General features: G+C 35.4%; 2 protein-coding genes across 2 annotated transcripts; one reads left to right on the top strand and one right to left on the bottom strand.

Annotated features, from left to right (window-relative positions):
- The first annotated feature begins 452 nt into the window (after nucleotides 1-452).
- gpia (glucose-6-phosphate isomerase a) lies at nucleotides 453-20,774 on the top strand. Its single transcript, XM_065297923.2, has 18 exons — nucleotides 453-681; nucleotides 1,922-2,012; nucleotides 2,393-2,461; nucleotides 2,894-3,013; nucleotides 3,268-3,351; nucleotides 14,268-14,414; nucleotides 14,819-14,890; nucleotides 15,546-15,590; nucleotides 15,680-15,733; nucleotides 15,880-15,940; nucleotides 16,423-16,466; nucleotides 16,590-16,742; nucleotides 16,819-16,948; nucleotides 17,687-17,763; nucleotides 17,923-18,051; nucleotides 18,194-18,269; nucleotides 18,360-18,426; nucleotides 20,382-20,774. Exons 1-18 carry the CDS (start codon nucleotides 563-565, stop codon nucleotides 20,503-20,505), a joined length of 1,662 nt encoding a protein of 553 aa, XP_065153995.2. The 5' UTR covers nucleotides 453-562; the 3' UTR covers nucleotides 20,506-20,774.
- On the bottom strand, nucleotides 5,682-8,212 carry LOC135781709 (uncharacterized). Its single transcript, XM_065292305.2, has 2 exons — nucleotides 7,723-8,212; nucleotides 5,682-7,197 (listed from the first exon to the last, which is right to left on the bottom strand). The coding sequence occupies exons 1-2, from the start codon at nucleotides 7,841-7,843 to the stop codon at nucleotides 5,990-5,992; spliced, it is 1,329 nt and encodes a 442-aa protein (XP_065148377.2). The 5' UTR covers nucleotides 7,844-8,212; the 3' UTR covers nucleotides 5,682-5,989.
- Nucleotides 20,775-21,682: the final 908 nt, after the last annotated feature.

Here is a 21,682-nt window from a genome sequence, read left to right as displayed (position 1 = left end):
TACGTATCATACTAAATAGTATCAGCCTCCGAACCGGATGTCGCATTTGTAGGCTGCATACGTCATCAAGCCTGTCTTATTTTAGAATATCAACAAAAAAGTTGACGTTTATTCTTAGTTAATCGTTAATTGTTGTAATATGCTTATGACTTGCGAATGTAATGCTCAGTTAACTTAAATGAACCAGGCTTGATGACGTATGAAGCCTACATATGCGACCTCTGGAGGCTGCAGCCTTTCACCAGACCTGTCTGATAAGACATATCGTGATTTAAGTCATATTTTTTATTTGATAGTTCGGCTCTGGAGAACAGAATTCAACTGATAAGCAGTGTATTATGATGCGATTCCTAATAAATAATTTACGTATTCAACGTATTCAGTGTAAAAAGAGGTCGCTGCTCTTCAGACCTACGGGAGGCGTGACCAACCCGTGTCGTCATGCAGCAGGATTTCTCATCAAAAGACTTCCTCCTCCTCACGCTTTTCTGTGCACTGACTGGTGATCGGCTGTAATTCATATAAGCAGCTTCAGACGGAAGAACATCGAAATCGTTTCATCATGAGTCTCATCAGCGACCCAAACTATCTCAAACTGGAGCAATGGTACAAATCCAACGCCGGAAACCTCAATATGAGGCAGATGTTCGAGGCGGATAAAGAGAGATTCAACAAGTTCAGGTGAAACACACATCAAACGCGCTTCCTTAATGTGCGTCTGAACTTTAAACTATATATTATCATGACATTTTATCCCATCAAGCCTGTCAGCATCACATGTTTGGTGTATCTGCAGCTATGAGGGACTTTACCTTGGCCATGAAGGCCTGTGTGTGGTTTTTTATGTAATGTGTTCGTATTAAAATGTTTGAAATGAACATTAATGCGTATTCAGCGTAACACTTTGATATATGTTAGTCTGTATGTAGTAAATGGTCGGTATTACGAAGGCCAACTTTTTATTTCATTTTGATTTCCACACTGATGTTGCAAGGTTATTTCAACATCAGGCCAAAATCTCGATGTCAAAGCCCTGCACTGCTGCACCTGCTTTAAATGTCTAATTTAAACACTGAGATATTATCAGTTTAATACTCTGATAGTCTGTGACGAGCTTTATCTTGATATTAACTATTATAAACGTTCCTAGCTAAACGCACAAGGTCATTAACATCGATAACGACTGCATATAACCTTACACTCTATGCTAATACCTTGTGGTATATATGACCCAGTGTGATGTTATATTTCATTGAATTTACAAAAAAAAAGTAAATTCGTCGCTTATGTAGTGATACTATAACGCTACACGTGCATGTCTACGTACATGTTCCTGTGGCGGTTTATGAGTCATATAAAGATGGAGAATAGAGTATTAGCTATATTTCTGCTTAAGGAATAAATGAAATGTGTTTTGTAATGATACTTTTTTTAAAGCGTGGACTTGTATAGTTTTATAATAATAACAACCAGCAGTGGGCGTTATAGCAGCATGTTGTACGTGCCTCTCAACACACATACGCAGAAACTGCAGGACCGCGCATGCGCTGCGCTTGAGCGAATCTGTCTAATGAAATGAATGCTATAAAATAATTTTGTATTAAAATAATTTAGTGTGTTTATCAGAAATAATCAAATAAATCAGTTGTCTTGACGTGAGAAGTAATAAAAGTTATTAAAAGCAAAGCTTTTAGTACTGTTATGTTACAGTAGTGTTATTTTTCATTTAAATGTACTTAAATAGTAAATAGTTGTTTTAGCTTTCAATTTTCCTAACTGCAGCCTACAGTGTTTACAGTTTCGGTCTGCATATCACTATGTTCACCACCACATTGTGCATGAAAGAAATAAGCCAAGTTAGTCAACTAATAGTTTTTGTATGCTAAAGATGTTGTGTGTTTAATGTGCTTGTTTTGAGCAGTTTAAAGCTGGCGACAGATGATGGAGATTTCCTGTTGGATTACTCCAAGAATCTCATCAATAAAGAAGTCCTGGGCATGCTCTTTGACATGGTATTGCTTGCCATCTTTCTTTTATCATCCCATTTTTACTGAAATATCTCTCACACTTTTCTTCTTTACTCAACAGTTTTAAACCACATTTTTAAACCAGTTCAGTTCATGCATAACGATTTTTATTCATTCTTACATAACTAGAATAAAAAGTCATTTTGGGTTTAAGTCTTAATTTTAGTATAAGTTGCAATGACTTAATGAGTGTAAGTATCATTAATACATTATAATGTCAATCAGAGCAGAAAATGATGTAAATCTGTTTTTAAGGATGCAACAAATCTATGGTATCAACATGAACAGAAAGTTGTTATGGTGTGTAGTAGTTTAACTGCACATGTAAGATGAAATAATTCACTTGTCTTGTCATGTTCGGTCAGGCACGATCCGTGGGTGTTGAGGCAGCCAGAGAGAAGATGTTTACAGGAGAGAAGATCAACTTCACTGAGGTAAAGTCTATGTACAGTCTAACTGTGCGTTCACACTAGATGCGAAGAAATCGCGTATTTATGCATAGTTGGACGCTTGAACTTTTTGAGTTAACTTACGTCATTTGCGGTTGAAATTGAAGAGCATTTTTTACGACTGATCAGATTGTCCGACCTCCTCACTCACATTTTTCCAGGCAAGATCCTTTTTATTCCTGTTTCTATATAAGTACGAACAGTACAGCTCCGTGTGTCCACATACAAGAACGATGATTTGGTCCTCCATTGTTGTTTCGTATTTCTGCGTTAAATGCCTGAAATGCTTATTTTGCGCAAATCGCATCGCAGTATGTCTGTCGCGTCTTTACATTTGACTTAACACAAGTGATTTAAGTATTGTTTATACTTAGTATTGTTAGTATTGCTAAGAACAGTGTTTCTGTTTGACTGTAGGGTCGAGCTGTTCTCCACACTGCTCTGAGAAATTGCTCAAACACTCCCATCCTGGTGGATGGTAAAGATGTGATGCCTGAGGTCAACCGAGTTCTGGAGCAGATGAAGAAATTTTGCCATGTGAGTGAAACTTTCACTTGTGCTTCTCTTATTTTACGTTATATAGCACTAATGAATGTTAGGCTCTTTTATCCGTTTTTAAGAGAAGTATATTTACATTTATGCATTTGCCAGATGTTTTATCAGTATGTGTGGGTTTTTTTTTTGTACTTTTTTCTGCTGCTAACTCAATGCTCTACTGTTGAGTTATACAAGAGCACGACAACAGAATGAATATTATTTTTAATAATGAAACTTAATGTGTGTGTTTGTAGAAAGTGCGCAGTGGTGATTGGAAAGGCTTCAGTGGTAAATCCATCACTGATGTGGTGAACATTGGCATTGGAGGATCTGATCTGGTGAGTTACATCTGTTCTGATATCTAAATCTGTAACTTCAGTTTAATTCATGCTGACCTTACAAATGCCAACAAACTTGTTTGTTGGATCAGGATGAAAGCCCTGTTGATGTTAAACAAAATAATAAAATTAACTAATGTTAAAAATTGAATGCTAAATACACGTTTTATGTATATTGTACGGTATTATCATACATTACAACTTAATATGTTTGAATGTTAATATGATTTTTATGATATCAGTCATAGTTATTAATATGGATGTTTTTAATAGTACTACTTATACACATTATAGTATACTATACCTCATGAAAAAATTACTTTCATGTCAACGCTGTTTTTTTTTTTTAAGTTGACGTTGATTCCTGACTCCCAGTCGATGGAATCGCTTCTTGGCCATTTAAAGCTGGGTCATTATAATGAATATAAAATATCTGAATGTAACTTTGACAGTTCAGGAACATTTCAGCTATAAACCGAACCAAAAAGTATCTTGCAAATACATTGGAAATGTGCATTTGTGCGAAGAGTACACCATCAAATATCTTTGTGCTGACCGGAACCCCTCTGGTCCTCTCTCTCGGTAACCAAAGTGAATGATTTTTGCCCAACCAAGATATGACATCCCATTTATAAATAGACTTTTTTATTATGGTCAGAGACAGAATATTATTATTTTTTTTTTAAACAACACGGCACATTTCATACTGCATCAGTTTTACGCAGTAACAGTATCAAATGGCAAATTTTTGGGTACTGCTTTTTTGTACTGAGGCTCTATAATTGTGCTGAACAAACATTGGCTTTACTTATTTTAAACTTATTCAGTTTAGTAGAAATATATATTAAAACATGAGTTTAAGACTTTTTTTATTAACAGAGAAAAGGCGTATTGATAATAAATGATTTATTTTAAAAATGTACTTAATTATAATTATAATCCAACAATAGATGCTAAATAACAGCCCAACAAGTTTACTTATAAATAGACAGGAGACTCTTTAATGTGTTTCAACATACAACATGTCAATATTTGCTCTTACGACACCAACATAGGCAGACACCTATCCGAAATCCATTCATCATCAAAAGCAATTATATGAGAAGTACCAAGAAAGTTTTAATAATTGTTCAGAGAAATACATGCTAAATGAGGACAAAATAAAGTATAGTGTAAGCTTTCAATTGTTCCTGTCAAATGTTCACAAAATATATGTTTCTTGAATATTATTATTATTATTATTGACATTATTATGGATCAAAGCATTTAACCTGTGAGAAATTAATTAATTAATTAATTAATATTAGAAAATGTTTTGGTTGTTCCAAGCTTTGTAATGGTAGTGTATGGTGCTTCTGATTTAAAGTCCAGAAGTAATCCACAAAGCGTCAGGGGGTTAATAAAGGCCTTCTGATGGCAATCGATGTTATTGTGTAAGAAAAGTATCTTTAGATATTTAAAATTTTACAGACTAAAGTAACTAGCTTCCAGTAACGACCGACAAGCATTTGTGAGAGAGTGTGCGTTTTCGGCTTTTGACGCAGCGTACAAGACGTAGTGGCTAAGTGCATGTTTTTTAAGAAAAATTGTGTGTAATGTATAAAAATGAATGTGTAAAATGTATTTTAGGTATTGGAGTGGAATATTTTAAAACTTGGCGTTTGGCCTAAGATCATTGGGCTATTTTTAGGCTAATTTTGATTTGGCCATTGGGCTGGTTTTGTTGCACCTGGCAACCCTGAGCAGCAGGTGGTGATTGGATGTGAAACATTGAATTTGTAACCACAGAATTTGTGGAAAAGAGTTATAATAAAGATTGACAATTGCCTGTTAAGTATTTTAGGTGCTATTTTACAGTAAATTGAATTAAGACTTTTGGATGTTGAATTTTAATTCTTGAATATTGTGTGTGCAATTTTTGTTTTTGCTTTGAAGGCATTTGTCTTTATTTATTTCAAAGCAGAGGGACCAATATAAACACGAATTAGGTCGTAATCAAGAGGGTCATACAGAGATTTTATTATCATTTCATAACAGTCCTATGTTACCAACGTGATTTTAAATGGAGCGGAAAAGCATGTTTTATGAAATCATGTGTTGTTTAATTAAAATAATTATTTTAGATCAATTAAAAGAAGAAACCATTTTTTTTTATTTTTTTTATTTCTTGCACACAGTTGTAGTCCCAGAGAATAGTTCAATGTCATACTGCTTTAAAAACATTTGACAGAAAAATTAGTTTCTTGACTATTTAAAATAATACTGTACATTTTGACATTGTTCCTTTTCTTACATGCACACAAAATCTGCTTCAGTAAGCAAGAGGCTATCATGTTACAAGAGGTCATTATAAATAGCAGGTTACTGTCACCTTTGTGTTTATGTACTGGAGAATACCCAGTGATCAAGTAGAAATCAAAATATTTTGGTCCCCACATTTCCCTGTATTCCCTGTAAAAATGTTCATGATGAATGTTTTTTTTATTGCTTACACAATGCTCTTTCTAGTTAAGTACAGTAGTTGGCATGGCTCTTCATGTGTTTGTTGAGCAAGGCATCACTTCACCAGCTGTTCCTGGTGCCTCTCGAGTGCCACAAAGTGGCTGAATGTTGCATTACAGCCCTGGCAGTGATCGGATTACTTGGCTGCATGAGTAAGTTGGTGACGAACCAATCGGGATGCCATAGCAAATGCCACCCCACATTCTGAGCACTTGTGTGGCCTTACTCCAGTATGCACTGTTAGATGTTCAGCAAGGTTAGAGGACTTAGTGAAGGCTTTAGGGCAAACCGGACACATGTAGGGACGCACGCCACTGTGGATCTTCCTGTGCTCCGCCATCCGACTGGCCTGAGCAAACGACCTTCCGCACTCTGGACAGACGAAAGGTCTCTCGCCCAAATGCGTGCGTTCGTGACGGAGGAGAGACAGCGGCTTGTTGAAGGTTTTGCCACACTGCTTGCAAAGGAAAGGCTTGTCGTTGATGTGCACGTTCCTCATGTGTTTACGCAAGTCGGACGAGCGCACAAAGTCTTTACCACATTCCTCGCAGATGTAAGGCTTCTCGCCCGTGTGCGTCCGAACGTGTTTGCGAAAGTCAGAGGACCAGATGTAGGTTTTTTCGCAGAAGGGACACTGGTACGGTCTTTCACCGGTGTGGAGCCGTTTGTGTTGCTGCAGTGTACCCTGGTGTGAGTAGGCTTTTCCACACACGTCACAGACGTGCGGCCTGAGGCCACAGTGAGTTTTCATGTGACTCGAAAGGTTGCTGGACTTCTTGAAAGCCCAGTTACAATAAGTGCACTTGTGCGGACGGTCCTCCGTGTCTCCCTCTCTCCCTCGCTTTTTCATAGACGCAAACACAAACTGACTTTTCAGGACCTGCTTTGGTCTCTCCACCTCATCTTCACTCTTCCCCTCTTCCTGTGCGCATGGCTTAATGATGTGCACCTCCTGTTTTATCTCTACTTCGGGAATACTATCCTCTTCCCATTTCTTAGGACTCGTGAGTTGGGATTGCGAGTCAGGTCCAGGTGCAGTGATTTCGGCCTCATCCACTCTTTCTTCCTCCTGAGAGGATTCTTCAGATCTTCCAGGGGAATGGTGTGTAGCTTGAATCCTTGGATTTAAGCAAACGGTCTCTTGCACACTCGGAATTTTGGTTACTCTTTTTTCACAGCTTGATTGATTAGGATTCTCCGTTTTGGTTTCGTTCTCAATAAAGTTACTCTCTACGGGTACATAACGTCTTTTACAGATGAGAGTCTTTCTAAAGCTTCTTTTTGATATGTAGACATTGTCTGTAAATGCCGAATTCCACTGGTCATTCATTTTGATTCTTTTACCTTTGCAATGACAAAAAAGGTCAATTTTACTTTTTCAGTTTTTGCAATTTAATTTACTAAAGAATACAGTTGCAAAAATTACAGTTTTACTGGCAGCTGTTTGCCAGTAACTTACTGTAGATTTAAATTCGTTAAAACCGTTTGTTCTGAGATAAATGGACATTAAACATTTACAAAACTTTATCTTTACAGAATAAAACTAAAATAGCAGCTTCATGCAGAGCATTCTGGGAAACAAAATCTGACGAAAAAAAACTCAGGTTCTCAGAATGCTTTGCATGAGACTTTTACAGTTTTATACTGTAAAGATGCAGACTTGTTAATGTTCATTAAACTTTAAACAAACTGTTACCAGTAAATGACAAAAATTTTAATCTACAGTAAGTTACTGCAAACAGCTGAATAACTACAACAACATTTTTTACAGTGTAGCCACTTGCTGGTGTACAATCACTGTTTACAAGCAGTTTCATTCCCTAAATTTGTGAGTAGTGACAACATAAGCTATTAAATTATACGACATACCAGCTTGGAGTCCATCCAGTAGATCCTCTTGGAATAGACGGGCACTCTTGAGCCAATGAAACCGTATTCTCATCCACCGCATGTGCCAGTGCTTCTCTACTGGCAGTGCTTCAAAAATCATACAACCATCTCGCACATGCGAGCGCTTTCTTACTTTGGCACTGGCAGTCCGTCAGGGTCGGTTTTACAGAGTGGAATTAAATCTGCTTTCTTCTCATGGTAGGATCAGGCAGATATTTAAAATACTAGGAGGAGTCAAAGCACAGCTTGGCTCTTACTTCACGTGGGGGAGTGCAGCGTCATTCTGGCAACGATCAGCACTTTAGCAAAACCATTTGCTGTCTGGAAATAATTCACACTGTTCAGCTGTGCAGGGCAGAGAGTTGATTGTCATTAAACTTTAGCTGCCTTAGTTAAGCGGGACTTCACCCAAAAATACAATTATTTACTAACCCTTATGTTGCACCAAGCCTGTATACATTTCTTTTTTTTGCTGAACACAAAAGAAGGTATTTGGGATCAAGCAAGAAGCAGGAGCACCACTGACTTCCAGAGTAGGAAAAAAATAATACGGAAGTCAAATGTTTTGGTAACAAACATTGATAAAATATCTTATTTTATACAAGTTTTTGGAACATGACGGTGATAAAATAATGATAGAATTTTCATTTTGTGTTAAACTCCCCTTTAAAACCAGCCCCGAATTTACCTTAATATTTATTATGTAAATGTTAATCTATCACAACAAACTATGTATTGTTTGAAAAGTTTAAGAATTTCTTAAAGCAGTGACTGTAATTTATTAATTTGTGACGTGTATGCACCAAACCTCACAGCAAACCAACACAAACCTTTTTTTATAACTTTATGTATATAATAATAATAATAATAATAATAATAATAATAATAATAATAATAAAAAAAATAATAAAAATAAAAAAATAATAATAAAAATAATAATAATAAAAATAATAAAATAATTAATAATAATAATAATAATAATAATATAAAGCATTATTTTTATTTATTACAATAAATTTAAACTGCTATAAGAATTAAGTTTTAATTTTAAGTTTAATATTTTCACCTCCAGACACTTCCGCCAAAAACTTTAAAGTGTCTTTAAAACAAGACCAAAATTAGGCTTGTAGACCAAAAAACAGTCTGTTAACAGTTATATTAATTTGAATGGGTACATCACCTTTTCACCCCCCACTTAAAAAGGGCTGTGACAGGTAAAGGGTTAAATTTTAAAGTTGAATCAAATTGGCTTTAAAAGTCATTTCAACTTAAATGTATAAAAACGAGTTGAAAATACTGAACTTGATTTAATATTTTGCTAATTATTAAGTTATAGCAACTCATCAACAAGCCCAAACAGAGTCCGCGCCCACGGATTGCCGCGGAGAAGTCCGTGAACGGCATTGAAAAGTACATAAACCCTGCACGTGCTGTTTGCTGTGATTGCTTTTAATGATAGAGAGCACAAACCATTTGATATTTGAGATGAAATAGAGACAAGATCTGCTTAACTCAGCTGTAAGTTTTGTCGTCTTTGTGACGTGACAGTCAGCACTTAGCTCATCGTCATTTCAATATAAATATTTTATAAATGTTTAATATAAAGTTTACATTACGTTGTAAAAATGATGAAATTATCTTCATACGTGCTTAATTCATTATGAGCAGTGTTGGGGAAAGTTACTTTTAAAAGTAATGCATTACAATATTTAGTTACTCCCCAAAAAAGTAGCTAATTGCGTTACTTGGTTACTTTTCATGGAAAGTAATGCTTGCGTTACTTTTGCGTTACTTTGGCGTTACTTTTGCGTTACTTTTTTTACTTGGCTGAGGCTTGATTTCTTTCAGGCTTTGCTGGTGTTTTTTATGATCGCAAAAATGTCAAGCTCTGGCCTGCTGTTCCCGCTCATGCGCACAGAGTATGTTCCGTTAATATGTTCAGTTTAATTTAGTACATTTTTTTAAATTTTTTAATTGAATTAATTAAACTGAAAAGTAACTCGCATTACTTTTTTAAAAAGTAACTCAAATATTAATGTTTACATTTATAAAGTAATGCGTTACTTCAGAAAAGTAATATTATTACGTAATGTGCTTTACTTGTAATGCGTTACCCCAACACTGATTATGAGAACGTATTAACACAAGCTTTTTTATTCTGCTATAATATATAACACTATAAACAATAATATATGTCATTTTATATAGAAACTATTATTCAATCTTGTCATGCACATTATCTGGTTAATGTTGGTCCAGTTTAATTCAGATGACTCATTGGTTTGGTGTATTCATTTTCATTGTAAGCCTTTAAAAAGTCATTATTTTACATGCAATTTTGTAATATTTATAGCTTAAAGTCTCGAATATCTTCTAAAAACATTTAAAATCATCCCACAGAGTTCTGCGGATTTCTCCAACAGAAAAAGCAAAAAAAGTCAGCAGATTCCATCTGGCCCTGCTTATCACCTGTCAAAATTTAAAATAGTAACTTGAAATGACTTGCATAACCAGTTTGATTAGTTAAACTTTTAAGGCAGCTAATATTTTCTCTCCACTTGCTGCTGATTGAAACCCATATCAGGTTCAAGTCACTACTGCTTACTTACAGTACTATCACTGGCACTGCACCAGCATATGTTTCTACATTCATACACCCCATCCAGAACCTGCTGATGCCTTCAAAAAAGGGCACAAAATCAATTTGAACTTTTAGGAACGATTTCAGTGAATACAAGTAGATGTTGACTGCTCTTCTATTTCTAAAAAAAATAAAAAATAATTAATATAGCGCTTTCTCAGTGTTGCACTGATTCAAAGCAGCTTTACATGAGAGACAAAGTAAAGAAACCACAGATCATGGGAAAATTATGAAATATTTAGTATATAGATTAGATTATATAGTATAGTATTATTGCAAATGTTATTGTCCTTTATAAATAGATTATAAATAAATAAATAGTATATACTTTATCGTCAACTATTGGACATTTAGTCAGTTACTATGCTAAATAACAGGCGTCATTAACTTAATGGCCCTTAAAAGAAATTAAAATAATTAGAGTAGGAGTTTAAAATTACATTTACAAGTGCAATAATAAAATGAACAGCGGTGTAAAAAGCATGGAGTAGTTGCAGCAACATTTTAGCAATTTTTGCAAATTGTAGTTGACTGTGTAGCTGTTTTAGTTTAATATACTAATGCAGATTTATATGCCGTCATTCTGCATATATTAATCATGGAAGCTGGTTAAATAAACTAACTCTCACAAATAATTATTTTTTCAACCAAGTACTAACACTTTTAACTTTATCAACCATTGAGTAAATATCTGTGGTTCTTTGTATGCGGTTGTCTGTACAATAAAAATATTTTTTATTAAAATTTTTATTTATGACTATATGACCATTTGTCTGTATAATGTAAAAGATGTGTGAATAACGTCTGTAATTAAATTAGCGCCTAAAATTCTTTCCCATTAATTTACTGTGTAAGGGAATTTGGAACAGGAATAACCTGCTGAAGCCACACATAACTAACAACCCGATACCCCTCAGCACGACTACAAATAGATTTAGAAAAGAAGTGTCAGAGGAAATATGAGAGGAAGAGAACTGTTGATTAGGAAGTACATTACACCTGTTTCCTACTGGATTCAATCTGGCCTCGGATAAATACTTTTATCTTTATTATCCTTACTGACCAACCAGGATGAAAGATGAGCTTGTACTTAACTAATTGTACTTCATTACTGTAGGAACTGTTTGTACTTAAACTGAACAACAGTAAACATCATACATGTTATCCCTCATAATTTCTTTAAAACCAAAGAACTAATTTTTATCATGACAGTAGATCCGGTTATCTTTTATATATTTAATAATAATGTAGATATTTTATGGAATGGTCATCACTATTAATTTATATATTTTCTATTGAAGAACAGTGTCCTATTTGTCCTCAGTAAACTATTTGTGATTTTAACTTTGTTATTCCTACTGGTCCTTAGAAATGCAAAATGGCCTATAACTTTTGTATGGTTTAGTAAAAAAATATGAAGTAGATCTCCTGATACTGCATTTACACCAACTGCGTTTCAGGTGTCAAAATCACAGCTGCAAGCAGGCTCCTGATTGGTTAACGCGGGCCAAAACCCATCAAAGTTCAAAATTTTCAACTCAGGCGTCAGCCGCAATTCGCGTGAAACGAAAAATACTCAAAAACCACCATTCAGCTGGATGCGCGAATGAGGCGGAATCGCCAAACACACGTCTTCACATTGACTTAACATTGAAATCACTCGCGCTTCACGCCTCTACCGCGGCTGGTGTAAACGCAGCATAAGATTTCTATGCGCCATACTGCGTTAACAGTTTTCAGTGTTTCTTATCAGATTTTGGCACGTCTGCCATTTAAAAAAAATTCTACATGGTCGAGCTGCTTGATTATGGGCAAAATCATAATCATGATTATTTAACACTATTACTTGGTGACTTTGAAAACATGCATTATTTAACCTTTATATTAAGTAAGTGTTGCAGGCTACATGTGTCACGTAATTTATATTTTAATCAATTAATTAATTGTTTTACCTCGATTATCTTGTTTTTGTAATCGTTTGAATCCATTATTGAAATCACTATATCGGGCAGTAGTTTTTAAAAACAAAACAAACAACAGTAGGGGCTACGTTGCCACATTTGACTTTTATTTTGAATATGACTCTTTGGGGTTTATGCTACTACACACAATCACACGTCTACATTGTCTGTACACAAATTTTCATAGGCGTTATTTCATCTGTACTTGTAACGTTTAAATAAAATAATATTGTCCCATCGGCATCGATGTTTAGATTTTCATAGTTGTCGTTATATGACGTTGACGTGTCATTGCAGCCCTAGTATGGTTTACATAAAATCTGGCATCTATTTGAAGACACTGCTGACTAAATGTTATCAATCGAGTCATTCAGCAGATATGAACCAAAATAATTTTGGGTGGGGCAGGTAAAGCTGATAAACGTTCAAAATCTGAAACTTTTCCCTATTGGTCTGAAACTTCTTGGCCCCTGCTTGTGGATATATTTTGCTTGAACTATGCTGTATTTACTGTTCAGCTGATTTATTCCAATGCAAAATTGTGAGAATCGCTACAGAAATAAACTTGAATGAAATCGTCAACTAAGTTCTTTGTTCAAAGGTATGGAAACTAGGTAACATTTGTTAGTGTTTACTTGTACAGTTTGCTTGGCTGACACGCAAAGTGAAATATAGGTCTACTGTAAATGTGATATGAAGGCACCAGACAGTGCCTTAATCATTAACGGTGTTTATTAATACGCTTGTTGGTTCTCCCAGCGTGTGTTGCTGTTTATTGGCGTAGTGTGAACGGGACAGTTGTTTCCACTGTTGACATTCCCAACATTCTCAATTCTAAAATGAAATCGCAGTCTTGACGGAAATCACATTGACCTGCAAGCATTATTTTAAGTCAAGTTCCAGTGAGACATAAGGCTTTCAAATATAGTTGTGAATGATCAGCGGTTTGTCAGTAAGTGATGATGAAGTGCACATGTTTTCAGGAGGTTATACTGGACTGTCAGACAGCAGGTGCTGTTATCACTAAAGATCATTTCAAACCTATTTACATAATCCGAAAAGAGGCTCACTGACATGACCCGTGTTGTGATTGTTTTCATTAATATTATGAAGTCTTAATATCAATGCAATAATACAAAAAGCTGTTTATTAAAGTCAGTTTTGGTTTTCAGCCAAGTGCATCCAGAATTTATTCTTTTGGACCAGAAATTTCATTTCAGTGCTTGACTGGTAGCTAACATGTTTTGTATATGCATTTATATATTTTCCTCAAAAAAACAAAGTTTGCAATTAACAATTCTTACCTTTGAGACATTAAAACATAGGGATGTAACGATAAATCGTGTGTCCCATTAAAAATCCCTGTCTGGAACCGAATCTGAATCACAAGGCTGCGATTCTTTGTTTCATGCACAGCTTGTGCGTGTATTACGGCATTTGGTCAGTAGGAAGTCCTTATCGATCTTAAATCATTATGAGTCGGAGTCGTTTATAACGTGCATTATAAAAAACAACACTCGTTAAACAAATTAAAGATATTCTTTATTTTCATGAAATACCTGAAACAATCTGAAGGACAGCGATATAAATATTCCTGCAGACATTTCCTGGAATAGCTTCCGTAATGCTACTTCTTTTCCACAAAGGAATTTTCTGCGCGAGAGCGCCCTCTGGCTTTTGGATGTGCTGGGATTTCACTGTAATTCATTCATTGAGAAAATGCGCATTTGCACGATTAATCGTTACACCCCTATTCAAATATATTTAACAGCTACAGGTCACGGTTTTTACAGAAGCACAAAACTAGAATTATTATGTCTATCGCAACAAAAAAAATTTAAAAATACAGACTGTATTTCTGACTGGATTATCTCTTCCTGGATGGGTCTAACTGAATGAAATTTTGATCCTGTTTTCTTAAGGGTCCTCTCATGGTAACTGAAGCTCTGAAGCCGTACTCTAAAGGAGGACCCAACGTCTGGTTCGTCTCAAATATCGATGGCACGCACATGGCCAAAACCCTCGCCCAGCTGAATGCTGAGACCACCCTCTTCATCATTGCATCCAAGGTTTGACCAAAGAAAGTCAAATAAAATTGTGATTTTCTTGTAGTGGAAGACTTATTTTATTACAATTATGCAGTGTTTTTTAAAACAAAATAGTATTTGGTTTTAATTTGAAATAATTCAAAGGATCGGAGTCAATTATTATATTACGCTTATACCACAGTTACCACATACGTTGTAAAGACATTGCTCTGGTGGTATTTTTAAGACATTTGAGATGTCAGGTGTGCATTTATCAAAAAATAATGCATACGCTTGGAACATTTCTTAACCAATCTCAATAAAGCATTCAACAGCCTTGTGGTATAATAATTTGTAATCAATCTTATGTAATTTAATCTACATTTTTATTTAAACAGACTGAGGAAGATATGAATTTCTAACAGGTTTTAATTTGTGTTTTGTAGACGTTCACCACGCAGGAGACCATCACTAATGCAGAGACAGCCAAAGAATGGTTCCTTCAGGCCTCAAATGATGTGAGATTGTTAACTATAATGCTTTAAACATCTGTTACAGATGACATGTTAATATCCAGTGACTAGTGAATATTTTAGACAATATTGTGCAACAAGTGCATCTGACATGTTTTCTTGTAAGTGAGACTCTTTGTCAACAAACCAGTATTTCTGAATGGCCTGAGGCCGGGATTAAGTGGATTTGAAGCTAAAGTATTTGATGAACGTATAATACGTACCGAGAGCATTCGGTTAATATCATTATCTCAGTTTTGACAGGTGGAGTTTAGCAGCTTTTGCATCTGAGCTCCTGATATGTCCACCAGCTAAAGTATTTTTCTCCCATCAGTTATTATGTATCAAATATGAACGATATATAGACAATATTATTAGTAAATAAGCAGTAGTGTGAATATTCCCATGATTTTAATTTGCTTTTTATTTAGCCGTGTAGTTTCTGTCGGATAAAACTTTAGTTTAACTTGATTTAAGAGGGTTTACTTGTGTAGTAAATGGTTTTTATGAAAATAGTTGCTATTCATTTCCATGTATTTGTTAAATGAGTTTATATATTTTAACGAAAATAGTAATTTTCACCTTAATTGTTCAGTCCTAATTTGGTTACAATGCGTAAAATAAATGTGTACTGACTACTGTGTAAATGTGTTTTTTTTAGCAATCTGCCGTGGCCAAACATTTCGTGGCTCTTTCTACCAACGCAGTATGTATAGTCTCACATCTTATCTTGATCTTTATATAAATGATATCTAAAATCTTTCATTAATGAACACGTTTTATTTCATTTAACAGCCGAAAGTGAAGGACTTTGGTATTGACACCAACAACATGTTTGAGTTTTGGGATGTGAGTATATCTATTACGGATTATTGCATGTGCTAGGAAACCTTGTTTGGATTTGCTGAAACACGAACACATGTTTTATGCTTTATAATGTTTGACTGCTTGGTCATTTTGAATTTACTCTGATTTTCTAATGCTGAATGTTTTAGTGGGTCGGCGGGCGTTACTCACTCTGGTCGGCTATTGGTTTGTCCATTGCACTGCACGTAGGTATGTCTGCTTTATGAACATTGCCCTAAAATATTGTGTCCCGACTGTGTAAACGCAAACTCTTTTAGGTATATTCATAAAGTCGTTTCATGATTGTGTCAGGTTTAGTTTGCATTGTCAGTGCTATAGCCAAGTCATTAACATAAAAACAAAAATTGGTCCCTTTATAATTTCATCAAAATACCAATAATATCATCTCATCTGATGCCATTTTGCTATAAAAACACATTTACACTATTCGAGATGAATAAAACCCAGCATACTTTTATTTCCCTAAATCCTTCCTGTTTTACTTGGGAATATATCACATTACAAAGCATAATGGGTTGTAAATGCCATTTATCATTGGCCATCTTATGGTGCATTTTTAAGATGAGAACAGGGGTTTGATCCCGCACAGCAATATAAGCATTTATACTTGTGTCCATGCATTAAATGAGACTTTATTTTTGTAATGTAATTGATTTGATTTCATCCCACAGGATTTGACAACTTCCAGCAGCTGCTTGCTGGTGCTCATTGGATGGTAAGCCGGATTGTAGTATGTCAATATACATGAAAGAAATGATGGGAATTGTTAAAAATGTAATGTTTCAGATTTTTCATTATTTACTCACTCTCATGTTGTTTTATTTTCATTTTTTTTAAGGATAACCACTTCCGCTCGGCTCCTCTGGAGGAGAACGCTCCGGTCATACTGGCATTGCTCGGTGTCTGGTACGGCAACTTCTTTCAGGCTGAGACCCATGCCCTGCTGCCCTACGATCAGTACATGCACCGCTTCGCTGCTTACTTCCAGCAGGTTAGTGTGATGATGTCACAAGACACCGTAATGATTAGCTTTAGAGTTATTTATGACTTTTGGATTGATTCCTCAGGGAGACATGGAGTCCAACGGGAAGTACATCACAAAGTCTGGCGTTCGTGTGAATTACCACACCGGACCCATCGTGTGGGGGGAACCAGGAACCAACGGGCAGCACGCTTTCTACCAGCTCATTCACCAGGGTTTGTTGGAGTTTTAATTTTGTTTTGAAGGCTGAACTTCATGCAGTGCTGCACAAACACCTATTGGCTAATCATTATGAGCAATCGCCACCTACTGGACAGGGGTGGGAATTAAGGTCACAATAAATTACCCTTAAAGGCGGGGTGTGTTTTTTATTTTATTTTTTATTTATTTTTAAAACACTATGGAAAAGGCATTTAGGCCAAGTACCAAAACACACTTGTAGCCAATCAGCAATAAGAGGTCGGCAAGCACAGGTAATTTACATATTAAGTCAATGCAAAGACGCGATTACACGGTTTATTATCTGCGGAACGGAAGGAACGGTGCGTTACGCATGAATTGACATTGCCACGGGAAACGCGCAGGTTAAAAAATTTGAACTTTGGGGGATTTCCGCGCTGCGTTAACCAATCAGGACCTTGCTGTAGTAGTGACATGATTACAGGAAGCGAGCGGAGTGGTGGAGTCTCCGCGGAGTCGCAGAAGCCCCTCCCATGATGAAAATTTCCGCGTGAATTTCTCGAATGACTAGAATTTTACACCCGAATGAAGCGAGTGAACTCAAATGTTCAAGCGTCCAACTACGTGCGAATAGCGTGTTTTTGCCGTGAACGCAACAATAGGGTAGGGGCGTGTTTGTTTAGATGATTTCAAATGTCAACATTGGCTTTCTGGCTATTTATGCTATTGTTTATCAGAATAGATAAGTTATGAGTCTGTTTTTTGCTCTGTAGGCACACGCTTGATTCCAGCTGACTTCCTCATACCGGCCCAGAGTCAGCATCCAATCAGAGATAACCTACATCACAAGGTACTCCAGTTGATCTAATCACAGCTTTTGTTGATCATATCTCTTTCAGGTTTTTTTTATCTGATGACTGATGATTTTAGGATATTCTGACTTTTCGATGTTGTTAAAGGACTCTTGTGTTACATGCTTTCTTCATGAACTGTATTACTATGTTGTTAGATCCTGATGGCAAACTTCCTGGCTCAGACGGAGGCTCTGATGAGAGGAAAAACCTCTGAGGAGGCTAAAAAGGAGCTCCAGGCTGCTGGGATGTCTGGAGAGCCGCTGGAGAAACTGTTGCCTCATAAAGTAAGAGCCTGTACATCTAAACGCTAGAAGATGAATCCATAATGTCCCACACATTTTGTTTCAAATGAAATGAAGTAGAATGTAATATTTGAGGTTTCAACAGTGCACATTTCCTGCTTTGAGTGACAGATTTTTTTTGTAGGTATTTGAAGGAAACAAGCCAAGCAACTCTATAATCTTCAAGAAACTTACACCGTTCATGCTGGGTGCATTAGTTGGTGAGTAATGAAACCACTGTAATAAATCCTGTTTTCTGGATCTGTAGATCTGTATCTTTTGTTGAGACCCTCATTTGTTATGTTTTTTAGCCATGTATGAGCATAAGATCTTTGTGCAAGGTGTGATTTGGGACATCAACAGCTATGACCAGTGGGGGTGAGTCCAGGTCTTCTCTATTGCTGCTTTGACTGGGTCCAGTTAATCTACAAATAACTACAGATTAGATTTTGAAACTGGCTTTAATGGCGCTTTTCCACTGAATAGTATGGCTCGGTACGGCTCACTTTTGGGGGGTTCACTCAAAATTTCTTTCTTACTTAGTATTTTTGTCTTGTTTTCAGTACAAATATCTAAAATTTCTTCTTTTTTTTGATGAGCAAAATGACCTTAGAAAATAAGTCTAGTTTTTAGACAATAAATATTACATTTAAGTGAATTTGCACGTATAACAAGCAAAAAAAATGCCAATGAAGTAGGCAAAACTTTTTTCTTGAACAATTAATTCAGGAAAAATTTGCTTACCCCATTGGTATATCTTTTTGCTTGTTTTATGCAAAAATTTTCTCAAATTTGATCTTTTTTTTGTATAAAAACTAGACTTCTTTTCTTGGGCCATTTTGTATATGCATCTTGATTTAAGAATTTTTAGGTATTTGTACTGAAAAAAGACAAAAAAAATCTAAGTAAGAAAGACATTTTTTGCAGTGTGTGTTGTGCGTTTGTTTGTATTGCGTTTACAATAATGCCACAGCATCACAACTACAGTATAACCATAAGTCTATAATCCCACCCACTTTAAAATAATACTACACTGCAATGAAAAAAAACAAGCCAAAGTAAAGCGAGCTGGGCCAAGCCTAGTCATACCACACAATGGAAAAGCACCATAACAAAACAAATAATTCTGATTAGAGAAATTGGAAAATGGAAGAAAATTTAGAGGGAAAGCAAGTTATCCTATTGTCATAAATGTGAATACCATTGTGTCAAAAAGATCTGTTGTTGTTAGTTAACTTGTGTAGTGTACCATTTATATAGTACTCACAACCAAAGCATCAGTGTGGAAATAATTGTTGTTATCGGTTGTTACATTAAAGGATTCGTTCACTTTATAAGAAAATTTCCTGATAATTTACTTGCCACGTGACATCCAAGATGTTTATGCCTTTCTTTCTTCAGTCGAAAAAGAAACTTAATTTTATTGAAAATCTTTCCAGGATTTTTCGCCATATAGTGGACTTTAATGGACCCCAACGGTTTGAAGGTCAAAATCGTTTTAAAGGTCAAATTTTCAATGCAGCTTCAGAAATTGTAGATAAAAAAGTACTTTGTTTGGGCAAACATTACGATCGTTTCGCTAGATAGATGTGTATGCCTTGGTTGGTTGGGATTGTTCAGAGCCCTTTGAAGCTACATTTAAACTGCAATTTTGACCTTTAAAACGTTGGGGTCCATTGAAGTGGAGAAAAACGTTTTCCTCAATTTTTTTATTTCTTTTCGACTAAAAGACAAACATCTTTGATGACATTGAGGTGAGTAAATTATCAGTAAATATTCTTAAGAAAGTGAACTAATCCTTTAATGGTTTGTACATTCTGATGTAGGAATGCTGTTGTCAAAGAGTTTTAAAGGATTTTATCTGAGCTACCTTGTGAAAAGTGAATGTTGTGCATTCATCAAAATACATTGTAACCAACCATTTGTATTTATTTTTTATTTTACCACAGTTCTTTTTACGATGTAATTTAAAGCAAACAAAACTGGAACTGTATAAATCTGGAAACAATTTTAACAAACCCAAAATATTTCACGCCAGTTTGTTACGCGAGTGTAAAATGTCTAATTTAATGCTGAAATTAATAACGTTTGCCTTGCTAGTGCCATCTCTGTTACAAACACATACTCTGCAAGTAACGTGCAGAGTATAAGTCAAACTGCCATTACCTGCAAAATGGGACCAGACAGCTTTACAATTTAAAACAAAATGTCTTCAATGTACTTCCTCTATAACAGATTTTTGTGTATTTTCAACCAATTAAAGTTACAAAATGCAGCCCTAATTGGGTTACAGTACATTCAGAAAGTGATAAATCTTTTTCCTGTCCTCTCAGTGTGGAGCTGGGCAAGCAGCTGGCCAAGAAGATCGAACCTGAGTTGCAGGATGATGCCGAGGTTCAATCCCATGATTCCTCTACCAACGGTCTCATCAGTTTCTTCAAGAAGAACCGCTCTTAAACATTTCCTGACTGCACCGTTTTCAATCCCTAACCCCCTTTGCTGGCCTCCTCATTCACAGGGATTAGTGAATTATGTATTAACGCTTTGCATAGTTCAGACCAGATAGGCCCTGATCAAGGAGAATGAGCACTTTATGTCTGTCATCATGTGTAAGCCATGAGATTCTTGTGTGTTGTGTAAGATCTGACTGTTCATGTCTGTATGCACTGCTCAGTCTAGATACTGTCTCCTCTGGACCAACAAACCACATTAAATGTGTTACTGTATTTGCTTGGTTTCTTATTGTTTTCATTCGGAAAACATACATGGTCAAGAAAAGGAAAATGCATCAAAATGATTTCTTCTTAAAACTTTACAGCCATGTTGTGAAGGATTGGCAAAATTTCATGCAAAATAAATAAATTTTTAGGGCTGCAACTAACTATTATTTTTATAATCGATTAATCGGCCGATTATTTATCGATTAATCCATACATGGTCAAGAAAAGGAAAATGTATCAAAATTATTTCTCCTTGAAACTTTACAGCCATATTGAGAAGGATCGGCAAAATTTCATACAAAAATTTATACAAGTTAAGGCCTGCAACTAACAATTATTTTCATAATCGATTAATCAGCCGATTATTTATCGATGAATCCATACATGGTCAAGAAAAGGAAAATGCATCAAAATTATTTCTCCTTAAAACTTTACAGCCATGTTGTGAAGGATTGGCAAAATTTCATGCAAAATAAATAAATTTTTAGGGCTGCAACTAACTATTATTTTTATAATCGATTAATCGGCCGATTATTTATCGATTAATCCATACATGGTCAAGAAAAGGAAAATGTATCAAAATTATTTCTCCTTGAAACTTTACAGCCATATTGAGAAGGATCGGCAAAATTTCATACAAAAATTTATACAAGTTAAGGCCTGCAACTAACAATTATTTTCATAATCGATTAATCAGCCGATTATTTATCGATGAATCCATACATGGTCAAGAAAAGGAAAATGCATCAAAATTATTTCTCCTTAAAACTTTACAGCCATGTTGTGAAGGATTGGCAAAATTTCATGCAAAATTAATAAATGTTTAGGGCTGCAACTAACTATTATTTTTATAATCGATTAATCAGACGATTATTTATCGATTAATCCATACATGGTCAAGAAAAGGAAAATGC

Source organism: Paramisgurnus dabryanus, chromosome 23 (genome assembly GCF_030506205.2).
Source record: "Paramisgurnus dabryanus chromosome 23, PD_genome_1.1, whole genome shotgun sequence".
NCBI lineage: Eukaryota > Metazoa > Chordata > Actinopteri > Cypriniformes > Cobitidae > Paramisgurnus > Paramisgurnus dabryanus.
The sequence above is the reverse complement of the archived record's forward strand: the minus strand, read 5'-3'. Positions and strand labels throughout refer to the sequence as shown.